At 44.5% G+C, this 22496-nt stretch overlaps 1 protein-coding gene across 5 annotated transcripts in view; it reads left to right on the forward strand.

The window, feature by feature from the left end:
- FCHO2 (FCH domain only 2) overlaps positions 1-22496 on the forward strand; it is a 532544-nt gene that overhangs the window by 362543 nt on the left and 147505 nt on the right. For all 5 annotated transcript variants that reach the window (XM_029574710.1, XM_029574736.1, XM_029574720.1 and 2 more), the window contains one exon: positions 4309-4441. In XM_029574710.1, coding sequence (XP_029430570.1) covers positions 4309-4441 — 133 coding nt within the window. The remainder of the gene's footprint in view (positions 1-4308; positions 4442-22496) is intronic.

Raw genomic sequence — 22496 nt, forward strand, 5'->3', positions numbered from 1 at the left:
CCCAACCCGTAAAGTTCCCCCAGCTCCTTAAGGGAGAGAGGAACGCCCTCTGTGCTAATTAAATGGCCTAGGCGAGTGATCCCCTTGGATTCCCATGTAACAAAACTGGCAGACTGGTATCCCGGCATAAAGTCCACATTTCCCCGCACTGGCAAAAGGCTGGCACATATGGGCGGAATCTGCAACAATTTAGTCAATCTCCGCCAGGTTTGTCGGACGGGGCGTATCAAGCCCGTGCTGCGAAGAACTAGAGGAAGCTTACTCGAGGATACCTGAACCACACATGCTGGTTCGTAAGGGGCCATTAAGGCCTGATCAGCATATAATGGGGAATACACCGAGGTACCCAACAACCAGTCTCTAAGGGTTCGTAAGTGACTAGCCAAATTGTATCCCGCTAGGTCAGGGACTCTCAAACCACCTCGTCCCCATCTCAGCTTCAACCAGCGCAATGGGACCTGCGGTTTCCCTCCCCGCCAGAGAAAACGTCTCAGAGCCCCCTCCAACCGTCTAGCATCCCTCGAATGCAAAAAGATTAGCAATGTTTGAAATAGGTAAAGCCATCGAGGCAAAATAACCATTTTGAATAAGTTGACCCACCCACTCAGGGAAAGAGGCAGATTGGTCCACTTAGCCAAGCTATCGTGCGTTGACTTAAGTCTGTCTGGGATATTCATCTGATATATATGGGCCGGGTCCGCCGGGAGGCGGATCCCCAAGTACGGCAAAAAGTCCTCCACCCAGTGTAACGGAAAGGTATCCCGCCAAACCGCCCGCAGGGCCTGTGGGTAGATAAGGGCAGAGGACTTAGACTCATTCAACTTCAGGCCCGAGAAAACTCCAAACTCCCACATCAAGCGCATCAAAGGGGGTAAAGAAGCCTGGGGATTGGTCACCAGCACCAGTAAGTCGTCTGCAAACGCCACTGCTTTGAAAATTTGCGTCCCCAACCGAACTCCCCGAATTTCTCAACGATACGACAGCGCTAGTAACAACGGCTCTAATTGCAATATGAAAAGAAGGGGCGATAATGGGCACCCCTGTCTAGTACCTCTAGCTATCGTTAAAGGTTCCGAACGTGCCCCATTGGCCAATATCACCGCTCTGGGATCAGAATATAACAACTGAACGGCTTGCAAGAATAAACCATGAAATCCCATAGTCTCCAACAGTGAAAACAAATAACGCCATTCTACTCTGTCGAACGCCTTCTCCGCGTCGAAGCTGATAATCAGGTGTGGGTGACCAAGCTCACGGCAAATCGTCATCGCCGTTAACACTCGTCGTACATTAGCCAAAGCATAGCGCCCCCGCACGAAGCCCACCTGATGTTCCCCCACCAACGAAGGCAAGAAGGGGGCCAACCGTTCTGCCAACACCTTCGCCAGGATCTTGTGGTCCACGTTCAATAGGGATATGGGGCGGTATGATCCCGGCTCTACGGGGTCCTTGCCCACTTTGGGAATAAGAGTGATAAGGGCTACATTATCTTGTGTTGGGAAAGAGCCCTTTGCGATCAGTGCCGTGTACGCCTCCGTTAAAGGGGCCACTATCCTATCCGCCAATAGCTGGTAAAATTCTGTCGTGAACCCATCGGGGCCTGGGGCTTTCAAAGGTGGACAACACTTATTAAGTTTTTGTTTTTTGTCAAAAATGATCAGCTCGGAGGTAGCCTTTTCTTTTACCTCGGAATGGTGTTTGTTACTACCTCAGTCAGTTTCGTATACCCTCTCAGTTTATTTTGCTTCATCTATTTTATTTATTTATTTATTTAACTCTTTTATATACCGACATTCATGAAAAAGTATCATATCACATCAGTTTACAGGGAACTGGGGTATTATAACATTAACGGTAACGAGAAGAGAGAAATTACAAAAAACAAGGTGTTATGGTAACTTGGGAAACTGAGAGCGAAGACAGCAGATGTTTAAATAATTATAAGTTTAACAAGTAAATTACTGTATGTGCTCCTTGGCCAAAAAGAAGTCCAGCAACTTCAAGTAAGAACATAAGAAATTGCCATGCTGGGTCAGACCAAGGGTCCATGAAGCCCAGCATCCTGTTTCTAACAGAGGCCAAACCAGGCTACAAGAACCTGGCAATTACCCAAACACTAAGAAGATCCCATGTTACTGATGCAATTAATAGCAGTGGCTATTCCCTAAGTAAACTTGATTAATAGCCGTTCATGGACTTCTCCTCCAAGAATTTATCCAACCTTTTTTGAACCCAGCTACACTAACTGCACTAACCACATCCTCTGGCAACAAATTCCAGAGCTTTATTGTGCGTTGAGTGAAAAAGAATTTTCTCCTATTAGTCTTAAATGTGCTACTTGCTAACTTCATGGAATGCCCCCTAGTCCTTCTATTATTCAAAAGTGTAAATAACCGATTCACATCTACTCGTTCTTGACCTCTCATGATCTTAAAGACCTCTATCATATACCCCCTCAGCCATCTCTTCTCCAAACTGAGCAGCCCTAACCTCTTCAGTCTTTCCTCATAGGGGAGCTGTTCCATCCCCGTTATCATTTTGGTTGACTTTCTCTGTACCTTCTCCATCTATCTTTTTTGAGATGCGGCGACCAGAATTGTACACAGTATTCAAGGTGCGGTCTCACCATGGAGCGATATAGAGGCATTATGACATTTTCCGTTTTATTAACCATTCCCTTCCTAATAATTCCTAACATTCTGTTTGCTTTTTTGACTGCTGCAGCACACTGAGCCGATGATTTTAAAGTATTATCCACTATGATGCCTAGATCTTTTTCCTGGGTGGTAGCTCCTAATATGGAACCTAACATCATGTAACTACAGAAAGGGTTATTTTTCCCTATTTGCAACACCTTGCACTTGTCCACATTAAATTTCATCTGCCATTTGGATGCCTAATCTTCCAGTCTTGCAAGGTCCTCCTGTAATGTATCACAATCTGCTTGTGATTTAACTACTCTGAATAATTTTGTATCATCCGCAAATTTGATAACCTCACTCGTCTTATTCCTTTCCAGATCATTTATATATATATTGAAAAACACCGGTCCAAGTACAGATCCCTGAAGCACTCCACTGTTTACCCTTTTCCACTGAGAAAATTGACCATTTAATCCTACCCTCTGTTTCCTGTCTTTTAACCAGTTTGTAAACCACAAAAGGACATCGCCTCCTATCCCATGACTTTTTAGTTTTCTTAGAAGCCTCTCATGAGGGACTTTGTCAAATGCCTTCTGAAAATCCAAATACACTACATCTACCATTCACCTTTATCCACATGTTTATTAACCCCTTCAAAAAAATGAAGCAGATTAGTTAGGCAAGACTTCCCTTGGGTAAATCCATGTTGACTGTGTTCCATTAAACGATGTCTTTCTATATGTTCTACGATTTTGATCTTGAGAATAGTTTCCACTATTTTTCCTGGCTCTGAAGTCAGGCTCACTGGTCTATAGTTACCCGGATCACCCCTGAAGCCTTTTTTAAATATTGGGGTTACATTGGCCACCCTGTAGTCTTCAGGTACAATAGATGAATTTAATGATAGGTTACAAGTATTGCTATTGCTACAATTTCAAGATATCCCACATAGCAATGGAGATTTTTTTTTTCAAGGCATCCAACTGGAACCTTTTATTGTTGATTTGGTACCATTTTGAATATGCTTCCTTTTCTTCATGGAAGGTGGATTTTTCCACAGCCTAATAACTTTTTTAGAACATTACTGCTGTCTCATATAGACCATTATGATGCTTACTTGCAATGTTTGGAGCAAGGGGAGCGAGGGCATGATATCTTTGCATGTAGTATCTGCTCAAAGATATAACCCAGGACCATTAAGCTCTGGTAATTGAGACCTCAGGACATTGCCACCAGAGAAAACTCCATTGACCAGCACTGAAAGTATCAATATCAAAGGACCCAGGAACTGCAGCTGCTGCTAGACCTTTAAAACCTTCATTGGTTTAAAGCCAAAGCATAGGTCCATGAGTAGGGAATGATCCTGCTGCAATTTTGATGTGGAAACAATATTGAAGAGACCTCCAAGGAACAAACGGGGAAAAAAATAATGGGGTCTGTTCAAACTATGTATAGCCAATATATTGCTCCATATCCTTTATATGCAGTGAAAGGCTGATTTGGCTGGTTATAACAAGAAAGGTATAAAGTAAAACCTAATAAGTTTAGATGTGGTCTACTCTTAAGAATATACATTCAGAAAAAATATATACATTTATATGTATATAAATGTATATATGCTCTAATGTATAAATGTTCTAATGCTTTCCTTTATTATTGCATTTAGTGACCCATCACAAACTGACCCTCATACAAAAGATTTTTGGATGAACATGCAAGCTGTTACTGCCTACCTCAAGAAGATATCAGAGCAGAATCCAGCAGCTTCTTATTATAATGTAGATGTATTAAAATACCAGGTAATATTTTTGTTATAGTTATTTTGAATGCCATAGGCATTTTGTACAAGTCTTGTTTAGTAGCATTACACATTTTCACCAATAACATGCTTGTTTGTTCATGTGTATAATGTATCTATAGTGTGTTGTGATTTAAAGAGGTTCTGCTGCAGATTTGTTTTAAACAAAATTGCTATAAATAGTGTAATCAATTAACTTTGGAGGTGGTAATTTGTAAAAAAAAAAAAAAATAATAAAAATCTGTTGAAAACCAGTTAATATGTCAAGAATACTACAGTAATAGGAGCAGGGCCTCTGGAATTTGTGCAGTCTTATAATTCTATCCTTGTAGTGACATCGGAAGCTAGGTTCTTAGTATTGCAGTACATCCATTACAGGGGTAATTTTCATATTCTATGGGGAGCTTGAGTCCTGCAAGCTAATTTTCAAAAGGAAACGCCACACAAAGTTTCCCTTAAAAATTCTGAGTTCTGGCATGAACTGCAGGTACAAAAATACCCATGGACTTTGCACCTGCAGATGCCGTGTATGCGTGGAAATCTCAATATGAAATCTCTAAGCATCCTTGTCTTTTCTGTCTTGACCCTGCTTATTTTTCCCCCACAGCAAAACAGTGCCCATACTTCTAGCTGCTTGAGTGACGGAAAGTTTTCAGCCAGGGGAATTTTCCTGCTTTGTTACCTTTGTAACATCCTTTGAAATTTGCCACTCCTAAGCAAAATTAAAAATACACACAAGGGCAGGACTGCTTCTTAAAACAGATTTATTTCAAATTGCAGCTTTCATAGGATCTATTTGTAGTAATATTTGTAACAAACATCTGCTTGCAATCATCCTTGAAAGCAGAATGTTAACAAGGCAGAATCCAAAGTTGGCTTTGTTAAATGGCGTGTTTGCAGATGTATGGTGGTGTTCTGTACATTTGGCCCCAGAAAGAGAACACTTTAAGAAAATGTACTTTCTCTGTAATTGTGAGACTCTAGTTCAGGAGAGTTGCTGGAGGTCTTCTGTAGGTCCTGTAGTAACAGTAAGATCATTGTATTTTAACTCTGGGTAGAATATGAGAATATGAGAAACAGTTCAATATTATATCCCATCTTTAATGTTCTTTAATGACATTGCTTAGTAACGGGGACCCTAAAAGATTCAGGAAATTTGTTGTGGCACCAAATAGGAGAAGAGTAAAGTAGTTGTTGCCACCTCTTGATAAGAGCCTGAATAGATTTTAAGGGGTAATGTTCAGCTAGTGTAAAGTGTGCAAGTACTTTTTACCTACAGACTTTAATTTTCAGTCAAAAGTACACACATGCTTTGACTTTGAAAATGTATCTTTGACAAAACTACTTGCACATGGTGTGCATAGTTTTGGCAAAAGAATGTACATGCATACTTTTTAAAAATAAAAATCTAATATATTCAAGTCCCAACTCCACCCACTGGAATACATTTCCCCATGTGCATAAAAATTCATACCTACAGTGTATATGGGCATAATTTTACATGTGTATCAGTTATGCAGTTTTCTAGAGCCATTTATGTAGATAAAGCTAACTACCTGCAGAAGTCTCTGAAAATTACCCTCTTAAGTGTAAAACTAGTTGATGTGCTTGAACTAAGTTTTATTCAAAATCAATTAAATTAATTCTGTACTAGTTGCTTTTTTGGGTTAGGTGTTCTCAACTCCTGTTTTTGTGGCCTTTAAACAGGTTTGTCTTTCAGAATACTTATCTGAGGTCAATATTAAAAAGATTTATGTGATTAAAATGTGCTCATATTCCCCCATTGTCCAGCTGAATTTTTTCAGCACAAAATTGCTGTGCACACAGATTTTGATGAACATAAAAGGGAGCAGACTTTTCAAAGTTATCCCTAACTGGCTAAATTTGTATGGATAACTAGGACCGCACAAATTTTGTGCGGTTAGATTTGACTATATTCTGCTGCACACACAACTGTTTATGTGTAGCTGAATATCCGGACAGAGGTAACCAGTCAACTTTGTCCACTCTGCTACCACTGAACATCAACACCTTGGTGAATGAACGTGTGATTATATTGGATTATATGTGGTCTAAGAATACGTTAATTGCATGCCTCAGTTATCCTGAAAACCACAAACCTATTTGAAGACTATAAGGACCAGAGATAAGAACCAGTGATTTAAGGGAATAGGAAATTAGGGGGGGGAAAGGAAATGGGTACAACAGGAATAGAAAAGGAATTGCCAATATCTAGTGCTTCCTTTAAATCCTTTTCTGGTCTATTATCTCAGAAATTTACTTGCAGTTGCATTGTTATTGATCAGATCAAATAAAAAATCACATTCATTTGTTTGTGGCACATGTTAAACATTCATTTAGCCGATCTCAGCTACCTTTATATGACTCGCAACTCTTTTGTTTTTATTTAACTGTTTTTTTAATACTCTCCAGTTGTATCCGTTTATATATCTTTCCTGTCTTCCAACTCCCATGTTCTTGCTCCCTGTTTAATGTAACTTTACTTTCTGCATAGTTGTTAATTGATTTCCCCCAGTTACACTGTAAACCGGTACGATAAGACCTGGTCTTGAGCATCGGTATATTAAAAGAATTTAAATAAATAAAAATAAATTTAAAAAATACAACTAAAACAAACATGTTGGCAGAAGTTGTAAAGAGTAATGATTATACTTAAAATATATGTAGTAAAAGATGGGTAACGATTTGGCTATCTCAGAAAATTCTGAGACTGACTTTAGTCCAGGAAAATAGATGTTTTGAAATTTTCTTCAATAAATAATTTGTGCAAATGCAATATAAAGAAAATGAGTCATATGGCATATTCTCACAGGACAAGCAGGATGGTAGTCCTCACATATGGGTGACATCAGGATGGAGCCCAATCACGGAACACTTTTTGGTCAAAGTTTCCAGTACTTTGACTGGCACCTACTGGGCATGCCTAGCATAGCATCAACCCTGCAGGCAGCAGGGGTCCCCCTTCAGTCTTCTTTTTTCCGCGTAGCAGTATCCACGTGGGTTAAGGAGCTCTTCAGACATTCCTGACAGGAATTTTCCTCACGGAACTTTTGTTAAAAAATCTTTTAAAAATTTTACCTCACAGGGGTCCCGTTATCGATTTCTTTGCTCCACGGTCAAACAGTAAGTTTTTTGCCTGTTTGCGGTCGATTCCCGTTGAGTTTTTCCCTCGCGAACTACTGGCCATCGACCACACCGCGACTAAATTTTGTCGAAGCCATGGCGTCAAGTTTCCGTCCGTGCCCCGACTGCACTCGAACAATGTCCATCACTGACCCTCACACTATGTGACGTGCTTAGGGTCTGGCCACGATGTCCTTACTTGCACTAAATGTGCCCAAATGACACCGAAAGGTCGCAAGGCTCGGCTCGATAAGATTGGTCTTTCGGCCAAAAGCCCCGGATTCCCGGTCGGATAGCTCAGGCCATCGATACCGGTAAACCCTCGACATCGACGTCATTAGAGCCTCTGACAAAGAAGCCCCTCACAGAAAAGGCTTCGTCGTCTTCTGTCTCTGGATCACCGAGGCGTTCCACACCTGGACAGGTGCCAGGATCCGTGGTTCCACCTTCACCGGTGGACTCTCCGGCTACGCCAGTGCTGCTTCCCACTCCGGAACCGGGTATTCATGCCCCAGTTTTCCGTGAGGAATTGGATCGGATTATCCAAGAGGCCATCGGCAAAGCACTCCAGGGCTTCCAACTTCCATCGATACAGGTACTGGTTCCTCCTCCGGTCACCGACCCGATACCCATGGTGCTTGCACCGCTATTAGCTAGAATGGACAAGTTAATCAGTGCCCTTCCACCGGTGGATCCGAGGGACCCGACTCCTTCCTCGCCAATTCCCTTGTCATCGGAGGAAGATGAAGAAACACCATTCTTAATTCCACCATTGGGAGTGTTGCCACTGACACATCCATCGATGTCACAGATTCCATCGGTGCCTCCGATGATGCCGCTCTCTATGCCTCCATCGATGCCTTTGATTCCTCCTTCAGGACCATCGATGCCCAGGCCAGGGCCTTCAGGAATAACTCTGTTACTTCCTTCTGAAGAACATTTGGGAGCTGGTGATGACCCTTATAATCCTTGGACCGACGATTCGTCCCAGGATTCTGATGATCTACCGTCACAGCCCTCACCTCCTGATGAAAGGAAGCGTTCGCCTCCAGAGGACCTCTCCTTTATTAATTTTGTAAAGGAGATGTCTGAAATGATTCCATTCCAGCTTCAGACAGAAGAGGACTCTAGACATCAGATGCCAGAGCTTCTACAATTTCTCGATGCTCCAAAGGAAATCATGTCCATCCCTATTCATGACATCCTTTTGGACTTTTTGAAGAGAAACTGGGAGCACCCTGGCTCGGTGGCACCTGTTAACTGAAAAGCAGATGCCGCCTACCTAATTCAGTCAGCCCCTGGCTTCTAAAGAACTCAGTTGGATCATCACTCGGTGGTTGTAGAGTCAGCCCAAAAGAGGGCCAGATGCTCCAAACCTCACTCATCCATTCCACCAGGGGAACTTTTGATAAGTTCCTGGATGCATTTGGAAGTCGGGTATTCCTGGATGCATTTGGAAGTCGGGTATTCCATGGATCAATGCTCATCTCTCGCATTGCAACCTACCAACTCTACATGACTCAATACAATAGGGCCTTGTTCACAAAAGGGCGGATTTTAAATGCCCTGCCCGCGTAAATCCGGCCGGCCGGATTTACGTGAGCAGGGCCCTCGCGCGCCCGCGCGCCTATTTTGCATAGGCCGCCGGTGCGCGAAAGTCCCGGGGCTTTTAAAAAGGGGCATGTCGGCGGCGTTTCGGGGGCGTGACGCGGCATTTGGGGGCGGGCCCGGGGGCGTGGCTGCGCCCTCCGGAACAGCCCCCGGGTCGGGTCTTGGCGCGTCAGCAGCCCGCTGGTGCACGCGGATTTACGTCTGCCTCCGGTAGGCGTAAATCCATGGATAAAGATAGGGGGGGGTTTTAGATAGGGCCGGGGGGGTGGGTAAGGGAGGGGAAGGTGAGGGGAGGGCGAAAGAAAGTTCCCTCCGAGGCCGCTCCTATTTCGGAGCGGCCTCGGAGGGAATGGAGGCAGGCTGCGCGGCTCGGCGCGCGCAGGCTGCCCAAAATTGGCAGCTTTGCGCGCGCCGATCCCGGATTTTATAAGATACGCGCGGCTACGCGCGTATCTTATAAAATCCAGCGTACTTTTGTTCGCGCCTGGTGCGCGAACAAAAGTACGCGATCGCGCAAGTATTTAAAATCTACCCCAAAGATTCAAGACTTTGCTGAAGCCTTACCTCAGCAGTTCCAGGAACAACTTCATACCCTAGCACAAAAGGGCTTAGATGCTGGCAAGCATGAAGTATGATCAGCGTATGACATCTTTGACACCGCTTCCAGGGTGTCGGCAGCCGGTATCAGTGCAAGGAAATGGGCCTGGCTGAAATCTTCAGACCTCAGACCAGAGGTACAAGACAGATTGGCTGACTTGCCCTGTGCGGGAGATAATCTTTTTGGTGAAAAGATTCAAGAAGCAGTGGCGCAGCTCAAGGACCACCAAGAGACTCTGCGCCAGCTCTCCTTACTGTCTTCTGATCCCTCTTCTTCGTTCAAAAGATCCTTTAAGAGATAGTATCCCCCAGTGTCCAGGGTTCGGCCTTCTAAGCCTTACCGAAAAGGCCAACCTAGGCAGCCTAGAAGGCAGAAGACACAGCCAGCCCCTCAACCAGATCCAGTGTCAGGTTTTTGATTCCCTTCTAGAGAGCAGTACCCAGCTTCCACTTCCGACTATTCCAGTCGGCGGCCGGTTGTGCCACTTCTCCAGCCTATGGCACACAGTCACCACAGATCAGTGGGTACTTGCAATAGTATCCCAAGGTTATCACCTCAACTTTCTCTCGGTCCCACCGGATTCCCCGTCTCAGCTGAACTGAGGAATATCCGACCATTCACCACTCTTGGAGCAGGAGGTCTCCCTCCTCCTCCAGTCCCGAGCAATAGAACTAGTGCCCCTCTCAGAACAGGGGCAAGGGTTCTATTCCAGGTATTTCCTGATACCAAAAAAAAAAAATCAGGTGAGGTGCGCCCAATATTGGATCTTCACACTCTAAACAAATACCTACAAAGAGAAAAGTTCAAGATGGTGACCTTGGGTTCTCTACTTACCCTTCTTCAAAGGGGAGACTGGCTCTGCTCTAGACCTTCAGGATGCCTACATGCACATTTCAATCAATCCGTCACATCGCAGATTCCTGTGATTTCTAGTAGGTCCAAAACACTTCCATTATCGAGTGTTACCTTTCGGCCTAGCATCTGCCCCACGCGTCTTCACCAAGTGCCTTGTGGTAGTAGCGGCCTACCTCAGGAGTCAGAGCATTCACGTCTACCCCTATCTGGACGATTGGTTGATCAGGGCTCCCTCTCTGCAAGGTGCACTGACGTCCCTTCGCCTCACTTTGCATTCCCTGATCTCCCTGGGTTTTTTCATAAACTATCAAAAATCCAGACTAGTTCCTTCATGCAAACTATCGTTCATAGGGGCCGACTTGGTCACTCTAAGAGTGAAAGCTTTCCTACCTCAGGATCGAGCTCTCACTCTCGCTTCTCTGGGCTTTTGAGTGCAGTCTCGACAATATTCAACTGCACATCATTTCCTGATAGTATTGGGTCAAATGGCCTCCACAGTGCATGTCACTCCCATGGCTCGGCTCGCCATGAGAGTAATGCGGTGGACTCTAAGATCACAGTGGACTCATTCTCTCTCCAAAAAAATGGACATCCTCAGTGACTACCTCATAGAAGTCAATTCAGATATCTGTGCAATTACAGAGACATGGCTAAAACACACAGATACTGTACTCACAAATCAGCTGCCCATACAATCTTACGACTTATTCTCTGTCCCCAGACCCAAAAAAAGAGGTGGGGGACTCCTCCTTGCAGCAAAAAAAGGACTTAATATAACCCTACAACTTACCAACTCCTCCAATAAAATAGAATTCTCCCTCTTTAAATCCGAACAAATCCAAATAGCTTTAGTCTACGCACCACCAGGAACCTTAGAATTAGATCCCTCTCTACTGATTGAACTTATAGCCAAACACATAAACGCCGACAAACCTGCTATAATCCTCGGAGACTTTAATTTACACGTAGATGCTGCTCCACAATCCATCAACTGCCAAACACTCCTTTCCTCACTCAACCATTTGGGCTTTACTCAAATTATCAACAGTCCTACCCACAAGGCTGGCCACACTCTGGACCTCATCTTTATTAACGAACCCTTTAACATTCATACCAACCTCACTTGCTCACCAGTTCCATGGTCAGACCACAGAGTCATCCAAACAACCCTCAGGATCAACATCCCACCTCCTCAAACCACTACCAAATCCACCATCCACTTCAGGAAACCATGCTCCCCAGACATACTCAGCGAAAAGATGTCCGAAGCATTAAATCAACTAGATCTCACAGACGCAACAACTGCAACTACCTCATGGATCAATATTAACAACAATATTGCAGATCAAATCTGCCCAACCACAACCAAAACTATACAACCTACATTAGACAATAGAAAACCTTGGTTTACACCCGAACTTAAATCCCTAAAACAATCTCTTAGAAAAAAAAGAACAATGCTGGAGAAAAAACCCAACCGCTTCAACACATGCCATCTACAAATCCCTCCTCAACACCTACAGGGCTACCATCCTTAGAACAAAGAAAGAATTCTATGCAAAAAAAATACACCACTTCATTTTTGACTCAAAGGCTCTCTTCTCGTACGTCTCCTCTTTAACTAAACCATCTCCTCCTACTATCCCAGACCACCAAGCTCTCAACAAAGCAAACGAACTAGCCAACTACTTCAAGACAAAAATCACCAACCTTACACAATCAATCACATCCAACAGCCTTACCCTTACACACCATCTCACAGCCTTGCCACAACTAAACACAAGCCTGGATTCATTCGAGCTCACTTCTTCACTGGAGATTGAAAACACACTCAAAAAACTCAAACCTTCCTCCCACCCATCAGACCCATTACCAACAAATCTCCTCATCGCCATACCAAACACCATCTCAAAACCAATTGCAGAAATTATCAACACATCCCTTTCTCAAGGTTTAGTTCCTAACCAGTTAAAATTAGCAATCCTGAAACCACTACTAAAGAAACCAAACGCTTCCCCATCAGACCCAGCTAATTTCAGACCCATCGCAAACTTACCACTCATCGCCAACTGATGGAAAAAATTGTCAACAAGCAACTGTCAGATTATTTGGAAGATCATAATATTCTATCCCCGGCTCAATATGGCTTCCGAAAACGCCTAAACACCGAATCGCTCCTACTATCTCTCACGGACACAATACTAGTTAATCTGGAGAAAAAACAATCCTACCTGCTGGTTCTTCTAGATCTTTCTGCTGCGTTTGATACGGTAAAACACTCTACTCTAATAGACCAACTAGCCAACATAGGGATCAAAGGCACAGCGCTCAGATGGTTTCATTCCTTCTTAAGCAACAGATTCTACAAAGTAAGGATAAACAACAAAGAATCGCATCCAATCCTTACTGAGCAAGGAGTCCCGCAAGGATCCTCACTTTCACCCACCCTCTTCAATATCTACCTCCTCCCTCTCTGCCATCTACTCTCAAACCTCAAGCTTACTCATTACCTTTATGCAGACGACATACAAATCCTTCTTCCGATTACAGAATCCCTTCAAAAAACGATCACTTACTGGAACGAATGCCTTCAGCCTATTAAAAATTTACTCTCAAGCCTCAACTTAGTATTGAATGCTAATAAAACAGAAATGCTCATTGTCTCCCAGGATCCACTCACAATCTCTTCCAGCCTCTCTCTACCAAACGCAAATAACACGTTCTCACCTGACGTCAGAGACCTTGGAGCATGGCTAGACAACCATCTAAACCTAAAAAAGTTTGTAAATAATACCACAAAGGACTGCTTTTACAAACTGCAAGTCCTCAAAAAACTTAAACCCCTCCTTTACTTCTCCGACTTCAGGCTAGTACTACAATCCATCATTCTTTCTAAGCTCGACTATTGCAACTCCCTGCTTCTAGGAATACCCACCAACACTATCAAATCATTACAGATGGTTCAGAATTCAGCGGCTAGAATACTAACAAGCACTAACAAAAAAGATCATATCACCCCAATCCTTCGTAATCTACATTGGCTTCCCATTAAACAAAGGATACTCTATAAGGTACTCACTATCATCCACAAAGCGACAAACAAACTAGCTCCCATCACATTAACCTCTCAACTCCAACCGCACACGTCTTCCAGACCAATCAGAAGCGCATACAGAGGAACACTGCATGCTCCGCAAATAAAATCTTCATTGAGCAAACGAGCGATTTCTTCAGCAGGCCCCCACCAGTGGAACACACTTCCCCCAGATCTAAGATTAGAAACTAGTCACCAAGAATTCAAAAAAAGACTTAAGACCTTTCTTTTCAAACAAGCCTTCCCAGACGCTTAATTCTACTCTGACGGACAGACATCCTATATATTAGGTATCTCCTAATCATGGACACCACACCAAGTCCTTTTTTAAGACTCTGCAACGGAACAACTATCTTTGAGTTCAAAAAATTCATTTCTATATATATATTTGGCACTGTTAATACGCCTTTATTCTACATTAAATAGTTATACTGCTTATATTAAATAATATAATTTTTATGTATTACCAGTTAAACTATAATTTATTTTATCACTATGTTAAATTGTCATCTAGTTAAATTGTCATCTAGTATTACCAGTTAAACTATAATATTTATTTATCACTATGTTAAATTGTCATCTAGTTATATTGTTCCATATGTTCTACTGTTCTATGTAAAGCTCCGCTCTCTGTTGGGCAGTTCATTGTTTTATGTAAACCGGAGTGATTTGTAGTCCCTACAAGAACTTCGGTATATAAAAATTAAAAATAAATAAATAAATTCTTCTCAGCCAATGTCCTCCACAATCTGCATCACCAAACAGCTCTGTCTATCGCTAGCTTGCTGGGCAAACCAATCCAATCTGGTACAAGGCCTCCCATTTCAGATTCCAGAACCTCAATTACCCTTGACAACAGATGCCTCCAACCTCGGCTGGGGAGCACATGTTGGAAACCTGCAAACTCAGGGCATCCGGTCTCCAGAGGAAGCCAAACACCAGATACATTTCCTGGAGCTTCGTACAATCAGATATGCTCTCAGGGCTTTTCAGGATCACCTCTCCAACCAGGTCATCCTGATTCAAACCAACAACCAGGTGGCTATGTGATACATCAACAAGCAAGGGGGAACGGCTCCTACCTCCTGTGTCAGGAAGCTGCACAGATATGGGCGGAGGCCCTTTCACACTCGATGTACCTCAGGGCCACCTACTTGCCGGGAGTGGACAATGTGTTGGCGGACAAGCTGAGTTGCACTTTTCAACCACACGAGTGGTCCCTCAACCCCACTGTAGCGGACTCAATATTCCAACGTTGGGGTTACCCTCACATAGACCTCTTTGCATCAATTCACAACCGCAAAGTAGGGAACTTCTGCTCTCTCACTCGCAGCCAACAACGCCAGCTCAGAGATGCTTTCTCCCTCTCGTGGGCCAGCAGTCTCCTTTATGCGTACCCTCCACTTCCACTCATTTCAAAGACTCTTGTGAAGTTGCGAAAGGACAGGGGTCTAATGATTCTCATAGCCCCTCATTGGCCATGCCAGGTCTGGTTTCCAATTCTCCATGACCTATCAGTACACCGGCACATTCCTCTAGGGAAGGACCCGCTTCTGATCACTCAGAACAACAGCTGCCTTCATCACCCCAACCTCCAGGCCCTCTCCCTGACTGCCTGGATGTTGAAAGGTTAATACTTCACCCTCTTAACCTTTCAGAGCCGGTCCTAGTAGCTTCACGAAAGCCTTCCACAAGGCAGTTTTATCGTTATAAATGGAACATGTTTACGGGATGGTGTACTTCCATGTCCATCGATCCCTTCACTTGTCCCACACCGAAGTTTCTGGACTATCTCTGGCACCTGTCAGAGTCAGGCCTCAAAACTTCTATCAGGGTACATGTCAGTGCGGTAGTCGCCTTCCATAAAGGTGTAGGGGATGTACCCATTTCAGTACAACCCCTTGTCACACACTTTTTGAAGGGCTTGCTTCACCTTAAACCTCCACTGCGCCCTCCGACCCCTTTTTGGGACCTCAACATGGTTTTGGGAAGGCTCATGAAACCGCCGTTTGAGCCTCTCCAATCCTGTGATCTCCGCTATCTCACTTGGAAAGTGATTTTTCTTTTGGCGATCACATCGGCTCGCGGAGTTAGTGAGTTACAGGCCTTAGTCACCTACCCGCCTTACTAAACTTCTGCATGACAGGGTAGTATTCCACACTCATCCTAAATTTTTGCCTAAGGTAGTATCGGCGTTTCATATCAATCAATCCATTATACTACCCGCTTTCTTTCCCAGGCCCCCATTCAAACCCAGGAGAACGGGCTCTGCATACCCTTGACTGTAAGTGTGCTCTAGCATTTTATCTAGACCGTACAGCTGCCCAATGGAAAGGCACTCAATTGTTTGTTTCCTTTGATCCCATCAAATTGGGCAAACCTGTGGGTAAGCAGACTCTCTCCTCCCGGTTAGCGGTCTGTATTTTCTTTTGTTACCAACAGGCAGGCATTCTGCTTCAAGACCGTGTTAAAGCACACTCTATCAGGGCCATGGCAACATCAGTAGCGCACCTATGCTCGGTGCCGCTTGCTGACATCTGTAAGGCAGCTACCTGGAGCTCTCTCCACACCTTCGTAGCCCATTATTGTTTAGACAAGGCTGGCAGACAAGATTCCATCTTCGGCCAGTCTGTGCTACGCAACTTATTTGTGAACTGAGGTACCAACATCCTTCCTCCAACGTGGTAGGGTTCAGGATGCCCTCTACAAAATTCCACCCCAGTTCTTGTGCCTGTTGCATGTCTTTGGGTACATTTGGTGCATTGCTCGGGCATCCTCAGCTCGGTACTCACCCATATGTGAGGACTACTATCCTGCTTGTCCTGTGAGAAAGCAGAGTTGCTTACCTGTAACAGATGTTCTCACAGAACAGCAGGATGTTAGTCCTCATGAAACCCGCCCACCACCCCGCGGAGTTGGGTTTGCTTACAATTTATTATTTTATTTTTCGCATGTACTTTTACTATCAGATGAGACTGAAGGGGGGACCCCTGCTGGCTGCAGAGTTGATGCTATGCTGGGCATGCCCAGTAGGTGCCAGTCAAAGTTCTGGAAACTTTAACAAAAGTGTTCTGTGATTGGGCTCCATCCTGATGATTTCACCCATATGTGAGGACTAACATCCTGCTGTCCTGTGAGAACACCTGTTACAGGTAAGCAACTCTGCTGTTTTTCTGGACAGTATCAAAAAGAAGCTTTGATAACATGGATTCCCAGGTAGAGTTAGCGATAAAGATCCAGTGATTGTTTATATTTCTTATTATCCCAGGACAAGCAGGATGCTAGTCCTCACATATGGGTGACATCACTGGAGCCCTATCGCGGGAAAAACTTCTGTCAAAGTTTCTAGAAACTTTTGACTGGCAGCCTGAGGCTACTGAGCATGCCCAGCATGCCATGATATTCTCTGCCTAAGGAGTCTCACTCCAGTCTTCGTTTTTCCGCGCTGCTCTCAGCATCGAGGTGACAGGAGCCCTGTGAGTTTTTCTCACTTTTTTGACTAAAAAAAGTCAGCTATTTTTCTCATATTTTCCCCATTTCGGGTCTCACTTCACAATTGTCACCAGACGGTGACAAAACTGATAGCGAATTTTCGCTTTTTCATTACTTTTTTACTCACAAAAAGTTTTCCATCGACGGCCGTCGATACAAACATGGCTTCAGGCTTCAAAAAATGCCCGGTCTGTAACCGAACCATGTCGGTAACAGATCCACATCTTGAATGTGTGATCTGTTTAGGAGAAAAGCATGATGTTTCATCATGCCAGCAATGCCAGGAGATGACCCCAAAGGGTCAAAAGCTTCGGCAGGAAAAGAGGGCTCATCTTTTCCATCTCCAGCTCATTCCCTCACCATCTACTTCGACGAAGTCATCTCCAACAGGAGTCACGAAGAAACTCCTGCTTAAAAAACGACACCTCGAAGGATCCGGAGATGCTTCATCGCCGGCTCAGTCGACAGCATCGACCAGGTCAGTCTCGGAACCGAGGCCTAAACATAAACATTGGCATCGTAGATCCTCGGTGTCCCCGTCGCTTTCTCCCCCGGGAGAACAGACTGCAAAGCGGCATAAATCCACCGATGCTCCGCTAATCTCCGTGTCTACGGTGCCATCGTCTACACCATAGACGACACCCACATCGACATCACAATTACCATCGACTACTTAGGACTTAGCCGTTCTTATCAAGCAGATGGTGATGGAGGCCTTACAGGCACAAGTTCCGGCGACATTGCCGATGCCGGCCCTCACGCTGATGTCAGTCATCGAGCCGATGCCATTGATAACGCCGATGCCGTCTTCGGCCATGTCATCGGTACAATTACCATCTGCATCGGTGCCTCTCTCCATACCAGAACTTCCATCGGTGACAAGTTCTTTGGAACTATCCAAAACTTCAATTTAGACTCCAATATCGGTTTTTATTTCTCTCAACATCGACAGCGACAGTTCCATCGGTTCCACAACCGATATCCGTCTACACTAAGGCACCCACCATAACTCCGGCTAAGAAAACAATGGTATCGAGACCGAAGTCATCGACTTAAGTTGCAACCCTCGATGACTCAACGTCTACCAACATTCTCTGAGCTTCCAGGGTCTGAAGAATCAGTACTGCATGGTATCCTTACCAAGAGATACCATGAATTACTGGCCTCCCTGCCATCTAACCCAGTAGAAGAGCAGGTAGAGGACGTTATGCCTGATGACCCTTTACCAGGACCCTCTGGTGTACCTCCCCCTAGTAGGACTACACCTCCTCAACACCAGCCTACAGATTATGATACTTGGTCTGACACTGATTCAGATCCCTCATCTGAGGCATTTATGTCTGATCTGTCACCACCTCATGCCAGGAAACAATCACCTCCAGAGAACTTTTCTTTCCCAATCTTCGAGCAGGAAATGGCAGATTCCATCCCTTTCGAGCTGCAAGCTGAACAGGAAGCCAGACAAGAAACTTTGGAAGTCCTCCAATTTGTAGACCCCCCTAAACATACAGTTGCAATTCCTATTCATGAAGTCCTCTTGTAACTACAGCAACGTCTCTGGGAGCATCCCTGCACGGTTCCTGCGGTAATTAAAAGGGTAGACACAACTTATCTGGTACAATCCACACCAGGATATCAAAAAACACAATTGCCACACCACTCAGTGGTAGTAGAATCGGCTCAGAAGAAATCCAGAAGAAGAACAAGGGCCCATTCATCAACACCTCCCGGAAAAGACAACAGATTCCTGGACCAAATAGGCCGCAAGGTATTTCAAGGAGCAATGCTGAATTCTAGAATTTCAGCATACCACCTATACATGACTCAGTACCAGAGGAACCTCTGGAAACAGATAGAGGAGTTTGTGCCATCACTGCCCACACAATATCAGGAAGCTGCACAAACTATTATCAACAAGGGGTTAGATGCTGGCAAACATGAGGTTAGAGCCACCTATGATGGTTATGAGACAGCTTCATGAGTTGCTGCATCAGGCATTAGTGCCAGAAGGTGGGCTTGGCTCAAGGCCTCGGATCTAAGACCAGAGGTGCAGGATAAACTGGTCGATCTTCCTTGCCTTGGGGATAATTTATTTGGCTCCAAGGTGCAGGATGCAGTTTCACAGTTACGAAAACACACGGAAACTTTGCGACAGTTATCCTCCCTTCCACATGACTCTTCCATGCATACTGGCCACAGGCCCCCACGAAGAGAGACCAGACGTCCTTTCTACAGGGAACGCAGATATTATCCCCCTGCATCTAGACCGAGACCTCCTAGATCCCAACAGAGACCACAACAAAGAACAGCTAGAACCCAACCAGCTCCTCAAACTGGACCTGCTACTGGATTTTGAAAACACATCCAGAGAACAAAGCCTTTACACGAATCCTCAGTCAGCACTGCCAGTAGGTAGTGCTGACTGAGGACATCAATAACATCGGACCAATGGGTCCTATCAATAATATACCGAGGATACCAACTCAATTTCCTCTCAATTCCCACAGATTTTCCACCGAATCACTCTCATCTCAGCCAAAATCACATACTTTAACTACAAATGGAATTATCCACCCTTCTGAGAGCCAGAGCTGTAGAGCTCGTGCCCAGGTCTCAGAAAGGAAGAGGATTCTATTCACGTTATTTCCTCATTCCAAAGAAAACCGGAGGCCTACATCCCATCCTAGATCTCGGAAATCTCAACAAATTCCTGAAAAAAGAAAAGTTCAGGATGGTTTCTCTAGGCACCATGCTTCCACTTCTCCAAACAGGAGACTGGCTTTGTTCTCTGGACCTTCAAGATGCTTATGCTCACATTCCAATATTTCCCCCTCACCGCAAGTATCTGCGCATCATGGTGGGTCATCAACATTTCCAGTACAGCCATTCGGACTTGCCTCTGCTCCCAGAGTATTCACAAAATGCCTAGCAGTAATAGCAGCACATTTACGCAAGCAAAATGTGCATGTCTTTCCATATCTAGACGACTGGCTCATCAGAAGTCACTCTCAAGAGGGAGCTCTCACCTCTCTGTCGAACCATTTCCCTACTTCACTCCATGGGTTTTCTCATCAATTATCAAAAATCCCACCTTACTTCATCACACCTACTTCAATTCATAGGTGCAGACTTGGACACTATCCTCTCAAGAGCCTTTTACCCGAGGATCGAGCAGAAACATTATCCCTGCTGGCAAACTTGCTTCGCTCAAAGAAAGAGGCAACAGCTCATCAGTTTCTCACCTTACTAGGCCACATGGCCTCCACAGTTCATGTTTCTCCTATGGCAAGGCTCGCCATGAGAGTAACCCAATGAACATTGCGATCACAATGGATCCAAGCCATTCAACCACTACATTCTCCAATTCAAGTAACCCACCAGCTACGCTCCTCTCTACTTTGGTGGGCAAACAGGGACAATCTGCGCAAGGGCCTGCCCTTCCAAGAACCAGTCCCACAAATAACATTAACTACAGATACATCCACCTTGGGTTGGGGAGCTCACATAGACAATCTCCAAACTCAAGGGACTTGGACAAAACATAAGAACATAAGAAAATGCCATACTGGGTCAGACCAAGGGTCCATCAAGCCCAGCATCCTGTTTCCAACAGTGGCCAATCCAGGCCATAAGAACCTGGCAAGTACCCAAAAACTAAGTCTATTCCATGTAACCATTGCTAATGGCAGTGGCTATTCTCTAAGTGAACTTAATAGCAGGTAATGGACTTCTCCTCCAAGAACTTATCCAATCCTTTTTTAAACACAGCTATACTAACTGCACGAACCACATTCTCTGGCAACAAATTCCAGAGTTTAATTGTGCGTTGAGTAAAAAAGAACTTTCTCCGATTAGTTTTAAATGTGCCCCATGCTAACTTCATGGAGTGTCCCCTAGTCTTTCTACTATCCGAAAGAGTAAATAACCGATTCACATCTACCCGTTCTAGACTTCTCATGATTTTAAACACCTCTATCATATCCCCCCTCAGTCGTCTCTTCTCCAAGCTGAAAAGTCCTAACCTCTTTAGTCTTTCCTCATAGGGGAGTTGTTCCATTCCCCTTATCATTTTGGTAGCCCTTCTCTGTACCTTCTCCATCGCAATTATATCTTTTTTGAGATGCGGCGACCAGAATTGTACACAATATTCAAGGTGCGGTCTCACCATGGAGCGATACAGAGGCATTATGACATTTTCTGTTTTATTCATCATTCCTTTTCTCATAATTCCCAAAATTCTGTTTGCTTTTTTGACTGCCGCAGCACACTGAACCGACGATTTCAATGTGTTATCCACTATGACACTTAGATCTCTTTCTTGGGTTGTAGCACCTAATATGGAACCCAACATCGTGTAATTATAGCATGGGTTATTTTTCCCTATATGCATCACCTTGCACTTATCCACATTAAATTTCATCTGCCATTTGGATGCCCAATTTTCCAGTCTCACAAGGTCTTCCTGCAATTTATCACAATCACAATCTGCAACATTTCAAATCAATTTCCTGGAGCTTCGAGCTATACGTTATGCGCTGCATGTGTTCAAGGACTGCCTTTCACACAAAACTGTTCTCATCCAAACAGACAACACAGTAGCCATGTGGTACATCAACAAACAGGAGGTACGGGCTCGTATCTCCTTTGTCAGGAGGCTGCACAGATTTGGGCTTGGGCCCTGAACCACTCAATGTTCCTCTGAGCCACTTATCTGGCAAGTATTCACAATGTAGTGGCAGACCGACTCAGTCGTCAGTTCCAACCACACGAGTGGTCCCTGGATCCCTCAGTAGTGACCAGGATATTTCAACGTTGGGGACAACCGACAATATACCTCTTTGTGTCACATCTGAATCACAAAGTGGACAATTTTTGTTCTCTACACAAACAGAAGAACCAGCCAGCCAAGGACGCCTTTGCTCGCCCTTGGAACTCAGGCCTACTATATGTGTATCCTCCAATACCACTCATAACCAAATCTCTGGTGAAGCTACAATAGGACAAGGGGTCCATGATACTCATAGCCCCGTATTGGCCTCGACAAGTATGGTTTCCCACACTTCTAGACCTTTCAGTCAGGAATCCCATTCGCCTGGGGGTAGCTCCCACTTTCATAACTCAGGATCAGGGTCGGTTGCGCCATCCCAATCTTCAATCCCTATCCCTGACAGCATGGATGTTGAAGGCTTGATCTTACAACTACTCAATCTTTCAACCAATGTATCTCAAGTGCTTATAGCTTCACATAAACCTTCCACACGA

Source organism: Rhinatrema bivittatum, chromosome 1 (assembly GCF_901001135.1).
Source record: "Rhinatrema bivittatum chromosome 1, aRhiBiv1.1, whole genome shotgun sequence".
NCBI classification, from domain to species: Eukaryota; Metazoa; Chordata; class Amphibia; order Gymnophiona; family Rhinatrematidae; genus Rhinatrema; species Rhinatrema bivittatum.